The sequence below is a fragment of the Eupeodes corollae genome, chromosome 2 (assembly GCF_945859685.1).
Source record: "Eupeodes corollae chromosome 2, idEupCoro1.1, whole genome shotgun sequence".
Classification (NCBI taxonomy): domain Eukaryota; kingdom Metazoa; phylum Arthropoda; class Insecta; order Diptera; family Syrphidae; genus Eupeodes; species Eupeodes corollae.
Genome location: NC_079148.1, coordinates 151,167,420 through 151,181,296, shown reverse-complemented (window position 1 = coordinate 151,181,296; position 13,877 = coordinate 151,167,420). Strand labels below are relative to the sequence as shown.

The 13,877-nt window shown below is 32.2% G+C and overlaps 1 protein-coding gene across 19 annotated transcripts in view; it reads left to right on the top strand.

Moving 5' to 3' along the window:
* LOC129946217 (RNA binding protein fox-1 homolog 2-like) overlaps window positions 1-13,877 on the top strand; it is a 453,881-nt gene that overhangs the window by 382,333 nt on the left and 57,671 nt on the right. For all 19 annotated transcript variants that reach the window (XM_056056318.1, XM_056056321.1, XM_056056331.1 and 16 more), the window contains one exon: window positions 2,288-2,380. In XM_056056318.1, the coding sequence (XP_055912293.1) occupies window positions 2,288-2,380 (93 nt within the window). The remainder of the gene's footprint in view (window positions 1-2,287; window positions 2,381-13,877) is intronic.

The window sequence follows — 13,877 nt, the reverse complement described above, 5'->3', positions numbered from 1 at the left end:
TGAATAGCCTACTATTTGGACAGCCGTGAGTTCTTAAGCTCAAATCACACCATTATACAAAATAAAACAAAACATTCTTCAAAAATATATTCAAATTTAAAAAGTTCATTACAAAACTGATGAACATTTTGCAGTCACTTTGGCCGGAAATTGTGAAACTAGTGAGCTGTTGGGAAAAAATAGTAAAACACACAGATTTATGGATTTTTCGTCGATGATTGGAATGCGGCATTAAAGACATAAAACTGGTTTTTAAGGTTTAGTTAACTTAATAACACAATCCAATCGATCAACACCAAGATTATGTCTTAGCTGATTGAAATGCATTAAAAACAATCCAGACTTTCATTGAAAAATCTTGAGTGTTTATGGCAATTATGGTAACTTTACTTATTTTAAACTCTTAAAATTTAAGAATAGTTGAATAGACTCTCCATTCTCAACATATCACTGTTTATTGTAGTTTTTCGTCTGGAGCTGTGGTTTGACCAAACAGCAGTTTTATCAGTATCAAAATGAAACATTTTACTTTAAAGCCTTATAAACCTAGTCTTTCTGGATTATTATTGGTTCACGAATAAATTTTTAACTTTATGTCGGTTGTGTTTATTTGGGCATAAATAGATCTGTATGTATCAAACATTTTATGTATTGACATTGATGACCTAGAAAACTTAGAAAATGTTAAATCTTAGGACTCCATCTCTAAGTATGTCGTATAACGTAAGAAAGACTGAAAATAATATTTACCAACTATCAAAATTTTGAAAAACTGGAGAGTAAGAAGAACCAATTAACAATTTCTCCTAAAGTTAGTATTTTCCAATGATTTATGTAATATTTAAATGAAAGTATGATTATAGCACTTGATATTTTAAAAACCTTTGATATAGTTTATCATAAATCTCTTTCATTGAAAATAATTCCTTTATCTTCTTTGGATAAGAAATAACCTTTTTAACATTTCAATACAAATCTGAAACTCACAACCAATGGTGGTGTCCCACAAGGGTCCGCTTTGTATCCTTTTCCCTTTTTCATATAAATTGTTAACGATCTCGTGTCTACAACGTCGAAAAATAAATAAATTAGGTGGCGCAACAATCCATGAAGAACCATTGCCTAGTGACTTACAACTCTCAACCATTCCTGTGTGCGAGTTATGTTGCCAGGGATGGAAGGGACCTACAGTTTATATGCCGAATCAGAACGGCTAATTTGAGAAAGCACTTTTTCAAGACAAGAATTACTCTTGGGGTATTGGTCAATTCCTCGCAAGAGGCAGTCCCCATGAAAAAAGTAAAGTGGCACAGGCAGAGATTGAACTCAAGACCCCTTGCATGACAGTCCAACGCACTAACCATCACGCTACGAGTACTACGCCTACAACTTCTAACCCATTGAATATTTTCGCTGGTAACAGTTTTTAATATTTCTGAATAATGGCTAAAATATGATTAAAGTGTAACCCACCCTTTATGTCGCTATCCATGAGTGGCACCTCTATCAAAAAAAACAATCAATTTTCAGTACTCGTACAATGTACATGTATTTGACATTGTCCAGATTCATCCGACTTCGGTGCTGTCTGATCTGTAAAAAAAACCCTTCATTCTTCCAAATCTTAAAAATAGCCCACAAATCTTCCCCAAGGAAAAGTTTAATTCTTAAAGAAAAGAGCTTAAAAATTATGGCCGAAAGAACGCTTAACTGAAACGTTTATATCCCTTGAAAACCGTGTGGCAATGTTTTATGTATTTCAACGTTTTGCCAATATTTTTAAAAATAGTATTCTGTCGAATTAACCAGTTCATTTCCTCTCGCAAAATATATACGTTAAATACTCACGTTTCCAGAGAGAGTTTCAGTTATCAACCGCACATCAAGAATATGAAATGTTTAAATCATTTTTTTTCCTCCGATTTTAAGACCATAAAAATAAAAAAATTCAGTGAATATTATACAAAAAAGTAAGCCAGCTACAAATTCTAGAGTTTCAAAAATGTGTTAAAAATTTTTATACAGATAAATTTAAAACTTAGTCCTCGCAAGTTGTTTTTGAGAAAATTTTGTTTGTTTGTAAAAAAACAAAAATTTGACTGAAACATAAATTATTATTTTATTTAAGATAGGAGAAAACAAACAACTTATTATATAAAAACTAAGTTTAAGTATTTAAGCAAATCAAAAATTATTTTTATTTATAAATCCAAAATCAAAAACAGCAACAAAATCAACCATATATAAAAAAAACTGCATGTATCTTTGTTCTGTCCTCTGCATGTAGGGATTCGGTTTTGTAACATTCGCTAATAGTAGCGATGCGGAGAGAGCACGCGAACGTCTTCACGGCACTGTGGTTGAGGGACGCAAGATTGAGGTGTGCATGAACAATTTTTTACTTATATATATACAAAAAAAATTACATAAATATATTAATTAATTAATATAAATATATATCTACATTATTTTTAATAGTGTTCTTTTGTTAATTTGATTTTAAACTCTAATTTTTGTTTTAGTAATTTTGTTGACAAAACAAATATTTAAAAAAAAAACAAACAAAACAAATTTGTTTGATACAAAAAAAAATTAATTAGAAAAAAACTATACACATATATTTTTAAATTTTAAATATTAGTCCTTTTTTCCATATGGGAGTAGAAAACCTCAAATCAAAAATGAATTTACTTTAGAAAGGGTGTTTTTTTCTAGTTATTGCTCCTCCCGAACTTCTTAATTTGAATTTGAGTGCCTTAAAATTTGAATACACGCAAGTTGAACAAATTATTGAACTTCCCAATGTTTGGAGGGTGTTGGAAGGACCTTTCATAATTTTGTATGGCTTTATTTTCACCATTTTTGTTTGTTTTTATTTTAACGCCTGAATATTTTTTGAATTTTAAAAACAGAAAAAGAAAAGAATCAACCTACACAATACCACCATAAAGTTGGTGCTTATATAGAGTTCCTCGAATCGTTGGAAGGATCAACTTTTATTTCCCCATCACTTACCATTTAGTCCGCCCGCAGTTTTTCATTCACGAACATTTTTTTAAAAATAAAGTTGTTAATTGAAATCTGCGGCCCTGGGAAAGGTTTTTTGTTTTTGTTCCTGTTTTTCCTGAGGAACATATTATAATTGGAATATTAAACGATTAAAATTTACTCTTGAAATTACAATTACTTATATATTTAATAAATGCGAAAAACCGGTGAGATGGTAGTTGGTGTGAGTTGTGACATTGGATAAGAGCATTGGCAGAGCATTGTCGATAAATACGAGTCCTGTGGAATTTTAAAATTTACCCCAAAATGTTTAATTTGTTCGATTGTGTATGTATTTAATTATTTTTCTCTCCCCTTTTTTGGGAGGGGTGTGTTGGGGTTGTTGACGTTGTTTTTGTTGTTGTTTCTGTCAAAGCGGCCGTTGCATTAATTTATACCTTCGTCTAGGATGACGGATGCTGATTTTACCGCCGCCGCCGACACGTTACCGCGCGTCATCCTTCACAATGAAAGACAGTTCGCTGGATTAATTCATCATCATCCTTTTTTGTACAAAAATACATCTGCGGTCAAAAAATTGGTCTGACATATTTTTAACGATTAAAATGTTAATGGGAATAATGTTTTGTGGAAAAATGAAAACAATATTGTAGGCCTGCGTTAAAAGCCCTCCTAATTCAATCTCAACACTGAAGTGCAATATTTTTAACATTGCTCGAAAATTTACCATATCTTAAAAAATGGATTGAATTTAAAAAATGTTGTTAGTATAATTATTTAAATTTTTGAAAGGAGGCATTTGATGTATTCAAAGGACCAAATCAGTTCTTTCACTTCACTCAAGTTGATAATTTTGTGTGGTGCTATATTTTTGACTGCAGCTGTTCGAGTATATACTACCTCATTCGCAATGATGGACTGTTTCCGGTGTGATGCATCTTTTATCCCATCAAAATTGGATTCGCAGGGAATCAAAGTGAGAAATAAAAAGGAAACGTATTCTCTGTTTTGAATGTATTAATTATAACGGTAGCTAAAGCATTCAATTTGCTCTTTCTCTTGTTCTTGGTCTGTGTGTGCGTTTCATGCAAATTAAGGCAGACGGTGTATTTTTGTTATTTCTTTTCTTTTTTTTGTATATCGTTTGTTCCTTTTGCTTCTGCTGATTCTCTGGGGTTCGTTATTTTAATTGCTTGTGGCAAGTTTTTGTGATGAATTCTAGGAAAACCAGGGGTCCATACGACTCCGACTGTGACTATGACTCCATCTTTCTTTTTGTCTTTTCTCTCATTCTCTTTTCCCGATTTTTATTCTTCTTCTTCTGCTTCATGTTTCTTTGAAATATGAAATTTAATTAAATTAGAAATTTTCTAGATGGTTCATTTTTATATTTTTATCGTGTCCAATTTTTTTATTTTTATTTTCTTTTATTTGTGTAAAGAAAAATTGTTGCAAATTAATGTTCTGGATGAATTAATAATTATATTTTGTGTAAAGAAGTTCTTTGAACTATAATTATCTTACATTTTTCTGTGTAAAAATGTACCTTGATGTTGGGTCTTTTTTTTTCAAAGAGATGAGGATCCCAAGTTTTTCTGCTAAGACTATATTCAATTTCATTTTTGTATTTATTGTCATGGAAAATGTGTTGTCAATTATTGTACCAGCATATTTACTTTATTTACATGTTTTCTGCCATGCAGAAGCTTTTTCATTTGTCAATAAAATAAGTGGAAAATAGTAAAAGCAAATTGGAGTGCTTAGTATCTGCCACATAAAACTTGTTTTAAAAACATAGCTTTTGTAGAGAGAGTTTAAAGGAAGGCTTTAATTAAGAGCTTGCTCATATTGGATTTTTAAACTATCAGGAGTTAGAATTAAAATATTGGCATTTTTCGACATTTCAGCGTTCCTAGAATCATGATTAAGAGATTGTTTTATAAATTATAACATCACGCCTTTGAAAAAAGTCTGTCAATTTAAAAATAAAAGTAAAAAATTCACCAACCACAGAAATGAACTACAAAGATCTTTTCGAGCTGGTTCCTCTTCAGTCATACGAAGTAGTTGTCCATGTCCAGCGCACCAGAGTCTACCGAGCTTAATTTTTGTGGCACTATCTACTTTCTTCACATAAGGAACCAAAAATTCTGCGTACAATTTTCCTCCTGAACGCGCCTATGAGGTTGGAGTGCCTTTTACACGATAAATGAGTACTGCCAGAACCATAATGCTGTACAGCAGCAGCTGAGAAGTCATGGTAACTTTTCTTGATTTAAAAAGCTTTGAAAGTCTGTATTCTTTGAACAAGCAGCTGCTTCTATTAATAAAAGATATTTGAAGGATTGCACTACTTTAAATTTTTGCAGTCGACAAAAGTTTTTGTTTTCGATCTGGATGAAGGAATCGTGTACGGCTTGTTCAGTTCTACCTATGAAGCCGATGTGGTCTCCGATGTGGAGTCCATTGTAGATGCTGACTGCTTTTGATAGCAATCCGGTTTATTAACTAGGGTTGTGGTATTGGTCTGGGTGTACCTATAAAGTCGTGTCAATTTATTTGAGATGTCGGCTTTGTAAAGTTCTATTCTGGCTATGCTATCTTAGGCGGCCTTAAAGCCTATAAACAGGTGATAAGATGCAAAAGTTGAACATTTTTCTATGTCCTGCTTTAGGGTATAAATCTGGATTGTTGCCTGGGATGAAGTCGCACTAGCATTGTCCAATTATGGTTTTAGCGTATCAGGCTATTCGTTCTTATACGATAAAGAAGACTATCTTTTAAGCGATACTTAACAACGTGATAGCTCTACAACTGCTGCACATTTGACAACTCCTTTCTTGTGAATGGGAAAGATGATACCTTTTTGACAGTCTTCTGACATCCTTCTCGGATTGGTTTGAAATAACAGCGGGTGTTCCACAACGCTGCATTTTGAGTCCAATAATGTTTGCTTTTTTTATCGACAATGAACTTAAAAGATTAATACTCTTCGCCAATATCCAAGTGAAAGTTTTGCTATACGCGGATGATTTAGTTGTACTAACTGAAAATCTTTTCACTCTGTAGCTACAAATAAACGGATTGAACTCCTGCGAAAGATGGGGCTTGGATGTTAACACAAACTACATGTTAACAATCATAGGAAAATAATGATTTTTGAAGCGCGTCAAAAAAGAAGGCTGCCGGGAGAGAATTGGTCACTCAATAATGATCGTATTGAAGTAGTACAAGAGTTTAAATATCTTGGAGTTTTGCCTAACCATAATTTAAATTTTTTCTAAGCATGTCAAACAAAGAAGCAAAGATGCTAAAATTGCGTTGAATTTATGATGGCCAAAGTTTTTTTCAATCCAAAAATCGATCTTGTGTCAAAATATCGGGTATTTCAAGCAACAGTCAACTCTTGTACATATGTGCTACGGTGCTCAAGTTTTTGAATACTTGACTCTCGAAGAGTTTGAAGCAATTCATAGATTATGCTATTTACGTGGGGTCTGGCGTAATGCCAATATATATTCAAAACCTCAAAATGAACTCGGATTATTTAATAAGAGTGATGAAAAAGTATGAAAGAAGTCTTCATAAAACCATCTTGCTAACACTACTGCAATTTAATGACACCCCTTTCAAGGAATGGAGTCAGCAGGCTATCTCACATCAAGCTAACTAAACTTTATTGAAGTCAAATGTAGATGAATGGAGCTCTATGTTTGCAAATGTTACTGCTAAAGTTGATTAAAGAAATTCGATCAGCATCTCTCTTCAGCTTCGTCAACATCCTCCAGGAACATCTATAGGAACCTCAATGACCAATTACCATCTGAAGCTAAATATTTCGATAATGCATTATCGACCGAAGATATAAATTATAGCACGAGTTGAAATTTTAAATCTTAATTATGTGCCCCATCGAGCTGATCTTCCACAAATTTGTAACTTATGTAACAGAAGAGAAATAGAAGATATACATTATTTTATTGCGGTATGCCCGAAATTACAGGAAATTCCTTGATTACATTTAAATGAAAGCCATCTCACTGTAAACAGATTTCATGAGATATTAAATAATTTGTTTGAAAGGTCCACTCTATATAATTTCTGTAAGCACGCCCTACATTTCCGAAATAGTTTCCCAACGTAAAGTCTAATCATTCGGCCAGTTGCCATTATTTAAAACTTTTTAGTTTTGTGTTTCAAATCACTTTATAATTGAACTTTTTTATGTTTCAAATCATATTAAAATTGATATAATTTTTGTGTTTCAAATCGTATCAAAACTGTTAACGATTGCTTATCAAGGTTTTTCTATTGCTTACCTTATTTATTTTAGTATAAGAATCCAATCAACGTTCTATTATAATTATGTTTTTTTTCTTCAAATTTTTAACATTTTTTAAATTATAAATTATTTAGTCCAATAATTTTTCTTCTAATATTCTTCGTTTATTATGAAATGTCAAATCATGCAAACGGCTATATTGTCAAGTCCTTATTCTTAAGTAAGAATTATTATTAAACTTTAATACGAAAAAATAAAGAATTTATCTATCTATCTATCCTTCCATTCGTGCACCATTATTTCACGAATTGCGGTGTTGAAACATCTCAGCTAAAATACTGTCAGCTCCCTGGGATTTGTTTTGTTTAAACTTTTGTACAGCCTTCTCGACTTCCTCTATGTTGTGTGGTGGTAGCATATAGGCCTCTTTTTGTAATAAACCATTCAGTTCTTTAATACGATGACCGTTTAACAATTTATGAAAGTACACTTCTCATCGCTTCCTCCAGGATCGATGATCACGTTTCCCTATCCGTCCTTGCTCGTCATGTCATGTTTCAGACAAATTGGCAAATCTTCTGCGCATTGTGCGGAACTTACTCTCGGCATTTTTTCGAGTTAACCGATCAAATTCTTCTTCCAGGCCTAATTTTTCCATTACTAAGCCGAAAGTCATAATAAAAAATATTTGTACACCACGAAGAATAGCGTTTTTGAAATGTAGTCAAAAGTTTATAAAAATCGAATACAAACTCTTAAAAATCTGCTAAAATTAGTTTTGGTTTAAATCTTGAAAACAAGAAAAGATATTGACTTCAATTTTGTTTTATTTTATTCTTTAAAAAAAAAAATCAAAAAATTGTTTTTTACAAGAAACAAAAATTGCCAAAAATGTGTAGAATTCAACTTTCGACTCCAATATCTTGATTATCATTATTATTTAAATTCTTTGGTGGTAATTTAGCCCTTTTTTAAATAGTTTTAAGCTATAACCGTGTAGTATTTTAATTGGACATAAAACAACTTTTGGAGCATTAACTACTCCCAATATTATTTTCATTGAAAATAAAAGCTTTTCAACACCTTCAAAATTGGTTTAAATTGGAACCAAAGAGAGAAAAAATTGATACTATGTACATGTTTCTCATTTCAATCATTTATTTCATCCTTCTGCCGTATGATGAGTTTAAGCCCATCAAAAAACATATGCCACTTTATTTTAAATTCTAAATAAAAATATTAAAAAAAAAAAACACTTTACTTCAAAAATATGTACACATCTATTTCTGTATATAAAAATCGTTCAGTCATTCGTAGGCAATCCCGCAAAAAAGTTGATCCTAGGATAAACCTCAAGCCCCAGTGACATTGCATTTATCGTTTTATAAAACCAATCTTTATTTAACTCTACACCCTACACACTCTGTGTACTAAAAATCGTTTATTTTGGGCTAGAACTATATAACATCCCCCATGAAGCACTCGTACGTTCAATGTACATCGAACAACAAAAACAACAATGAAAATTTATATAAAAATCCACCATCATTGTCGAAATGGACTGCATTTACATTTCAAATAAAAACCCCGAAAACATGAATGCACAATGTTATTTCATATCAGCAAGTTTTATTTTTATATATATTCATTGTTTTTTGGATTTTTGCTTTTTGAAAATATACAAAATCATTCGGTACAGATGCGGTGCTGGGCTTTAGCGGCGGCAGTGGTAGACTCCAAAAAACATGCAACCATTCTGCCCCCCCCCCCCCCACACACACAACAAACTTTTATACGAGATATGTGAGGCTACACAATACAGCGAAGCAATAAGTTGAGCTAAGTGCATTTCATGCATTGGAGCTTATTTGTTGGCTTAGTTTTGGTTTCAGGGCGGAGGGGGTAGGTCTTACGAGTATAGATAGGCGATTGACGCTAGGGAGAATTTAGGGATAAAATAGTTTATCCTTTGGATTTTTTTTTGAAAACCTCGAATGTCTGTATAAGTATACACATTTTCCGGTATTGCATACATCAAGAGAGCTATGCTGCTCCAATTTTGTATGAGAGGGTAAGCAGCAAAATTTGAAAATAGTATTGCGGCGTTGCATTAAGGTTTTTCTTCTTCTTTTTGTATTGTTTTTTTAATTTAGTTTAGTTTCATTTTATGCAGCTTTTTTATGCAACGAAGCAACCGAGGGGGAAGAGCATCAGGAATTTAATTGATTTCTTTCTCTTTTTTTCTCGATAGCCATTATTGATGGAAGACCATTAGCACTTCATCGTTCATTACAATAAAGAACACAGCTTTACAAAAATAAATAAGCTTTCCAGAGAATAGAATTGTATTTATTTAGTCATAAAGATTCTATTTACTTACCTCAAGCGGTGCAATTTTCAATCTAAAAGAATTTTGTTCACATAAAAGTGTTTTGCTTTTTTTGTTACGTATACGCCATGGTGTACTTTTCATATTTTTGTTACGTATACGTCGTGGTGTACAATCCACTTTTTTCTTTCGTTTGTTATTTTGTCTGCTTATGTTTTTCAATTTCAAGTCAATACTCTAAAGTTGATGTATGCATTGATTTTATAGTTCCCCTCACCCCCCCTCTTTTACCCATTTCCATCCCATCTTTTTTAACAAACCTTTTCGATTTCTTCTTTATCCTCGAATGTCATCTATTTTTTATTAAAACCTATCAAGTCAAGCCAATCCACGATCAAAAAATAAAAATAAAAAAACTATTCAAAAAAGTTACGTATACGCCATAGTGTTCGATTTATACTTATTTTTCAATTTTCGTAGAAATTACTTATTCGAAACGCATAAGATTTACACAGAGCATTAGAGTAAGTTGCTATCAGAAAGTATTGAGTGTTGACTTTATTGAATTCGTTGGTTGCATAGGTACGTATCTACCTTTTCCCACCTTCCTTCGAAGGCGACGAGAGGAATTTGAAACCCTTCAGGACCAACCAACCCATCATCAAATATGCATTCTTAACAAAGTCACTGAAATGGAATATACGACTCGTCGGTTGATAGATGGAAGTGATGGTGATATATGCTCCTAGAACTACCTGGATAGATGTTATCTTGCCACAGGTTCATTCATTCATACGTATATTGGTTCGTGTTTGAGGAACAGAAAAAATGAAAGGTCCTCAATATGTACGCCTTTGGGGAATACAAAAACTCCCGCTGTGTGTTTGATTTTTTTTTTTTCTTTTTTTGTCAAGATATTTTTCCGTTTTGCCGGGGGAAATTTTGTCATTGGTGTCGACAACAACGATGATGACAACGCGCTAGGGTAGAATCTAGAACCCAAGACACACAAACAAAAATCTTTTTCCACTTCAAACTCACAAATAAGTGAGCTATGATTGGATCGAAGTCAATGGCCTTCTGGTAGACGGAAAATCAAGAGTTTCTTATTTGTTTTTGTTGGTAGATAGATAAATTTGAATTTGACAGGGACATGGTAGACATTGAATCAATTACAATAACAAAATAAAAATAGAGTAAACAGCAAATTAAAGAGATTGTCTTTTAAAAGTAATTTCCCAAAGGCAGTGTTTATTTAATATTTTCTGATTTCTTTTTTTTTCGTTGACACAGTATTATCCCACGTTGTGCAGAATGTCAAATTTTATTTCTTAATAAGTTTAACAATAAAAAAATATGAGATGAACATAAATTTAACATTATTTTGTTAAGCCTTAGGGAATCTGGTATCCAACTCACCATAACCACGAATCATACAATTTTGTTGGATTTGTTTTGATTTTACCCCCAATGACTTACTATGTAAATGTTAATAGAAATATAAACATATTTGTAACGATTACAACAATATTTGATTTGATTCAGTTCCAAAAAGAAATAAATGATTCATTTTAGAACAATAAAAAGTTAAGGTCCCAGTGATCACTCCTGTGGTACTCCTTTTTTACAAGAGAAAATAGGTGCGCATAAGTATCTAAAGTATGCTAGTATGGTTTATTTGTTCCAATGTAACACAACAACAATTTGAGTTTCTGGTTTCAATCTGGGTAAAGTTCAGAACCTCACGAATTAGTTTCCATTATTGCTGATAGATGGCTATTTTGTTTGTGTGAATGTAAGTAAGTGTGTAGTTAAAAGAAAACAAATCAAAATACTTGAAAAAGTAAATGAGCATAAGGGGAGAAAAAGAGATATCTTTTTGATACTTTTATTATTTGGACATAAATACATAGTTTTAAATTTTCAAGGTAAGCCTACTTGGATTTTTGGGATCATAGAACGTTGCAAAGAATCAAGTTTAAGATTTAAAACATTTTTTAGAATTGATTTCTGTATCTCTTGGCTTGAAATTAAATATTTCTTTTTGGGTTCTATATGTTTTTTTCTTCAAAGAGTTGTTCACCTCTTATAAGGCTTCTATTTTCAAAACTTATATACTTCAAGGGATTTCGAAATGATTTATGATAGTAAAATCTTTGATTTCCTTACGCCTCCTAAACACTCTCTTAATTTCTCTTGTCCAACTTTTTTTTAACCGATTTTAACGTGAGTGAAATAGCAAGTTGACTTCTCTCTTTTAAACAATTTAACTGTAATACTGGTGCCTCCAGCAACACTCGTCAGTGTACCCTCGAGCCTTACTCTTTCAGAGATTCGTTCTATAGCAGCACTACACGAATGTGGACTGCCTTACCATGCTCTATCTTTCCCAATCATTTGAATTTTACTAGAATTCAAAACTAATGTACTCTGAAACCTCCTTTCTGGCATATTAAAGGTATTTAAAATCCTTTGAGGGTGTACTTATTATTAAAAAAAATTCTTAGATACCTTCGTAATCTCCCTTGATAGACTTTTGTATTTCATCATTTAAACACAACCACCGTAATATTTATATTACTAGGAATCATCATCATTATACCTCCGATGGACAGAGATTTCTTCATTACCCGTACTTAGCGAATGTTTAATGCATTAGCACTCTCAATGTCAAAGATTTCAACACTAATGAATAGCGACACCTCCCTTACTTTAAAACTAATGTTCACAATGTGTTTTTGGAATATTAAAAGATTTTTAAAACCCTTTCAGTGTGTGATAGTTATAAAATTAATGCTCCAGTGAAATAGGTTCTTGTATTTCATCTTTTAAGCAATTCAATTATAATACTTGAGCCTACACAAATGGTCACTAGCATGGCCTAGAGCTTCGGTTGTACTGAGATTAGTTCTTCTGCCGTACTACCCGAATGTGCAATACTTTAGCGTACATTGCCTTTCCAAAATTCTAATAATTTGCTATATAAAGAAAACGACAAATCGAAGTCTTTGGAAATATCAAAAACTGACAAATCACATTTAGCTAAATTCTTAAAGCTTTGGTAGACATTTTATGAAAACCTTCATAAAACCCTACCTAAGATAAAACATAACCCTTTTTCAAAACCCTACACAAATATATTTCCCACCACTTTTAAATCCTTCTGTGTAAGATTGTCAAACTTTATTTGACCTTTTAAACGAATAAGAAATCACAAAGTCCATTTGGTTTTGTTTCTGTTGTGGGTTTGTATCCTCTTTTCTCTTTACTTCATATTTTTAAACTTAAATCTGGCTTTATAATTCTTCAATTCAAATGAATTACGTCTTTTAAAAATGAAAACATTTTCACATTCGTTAAACATAAATAAAAGTTAAAACAATAAATCCTTACCCTGATACCCAGATACATTTCATTTCTTGTTTTTATTTTCTGTCTTTCTTTTTTTTGAAGCACATATATGTAAGTGCAGGACATACTATGAGGTTTTATGGTATCCTTATGCAACGCGATAACCCTACGCTACACCAAACATTGTACGAACCATCTTTTTTAACTCCTTTTTATACTGTTTGGTCCTTGGGAGATTTTCGCACATTGTATACGAATAGTGTATACCCTCAATTGCTTTTATTCACGTGTGTGTATGTTACAATTTACGACGCCGACGTCCTTGTTGTTGCACTGCACATTACCTGCAATTTTATGAAAAGAATAAATATCCTTTTTTTTAATGTAGCGTGTGGTAGCGGTGGACGAAGACGACGTCGTAATCGTCGTCCTTTTAGTTTGGTCCATCCGCACATCCTTTATCCTCATAGTATGTAGGTTGGAGTCCTTTTTTTTGTTGCTATTCCTTTTAATGGTAAATATTTTCTATTTCATTTTTATAATTTTTGTATCTCACTTATTGCTTATACCATCGTAAATTTGCATATTATATTTTAACAAGAAAAAGTTCAACTTTCTGGTACATAATTTTATGGATTTTACACTAAAAAAAGGAAGATTTAAAAAATATAAATGAAACTTACGACTAACAAGAACAATTTTTAATTATTTCGGAATTATCTTGTGCGGCTGATTATGCAGGTGATGTTCCTATAAACATACATAACTGTGTATATAGTATATCTAGGTTTACATACCCAACAAGAAGGGAAGAGATAGGGTGTTTTTTTCAACCATCGGTAAACTAGCAGCCACCGCAGTTACTGAAGCAACTTAAGCTTCTTATTACCACAAATTGATATTTAC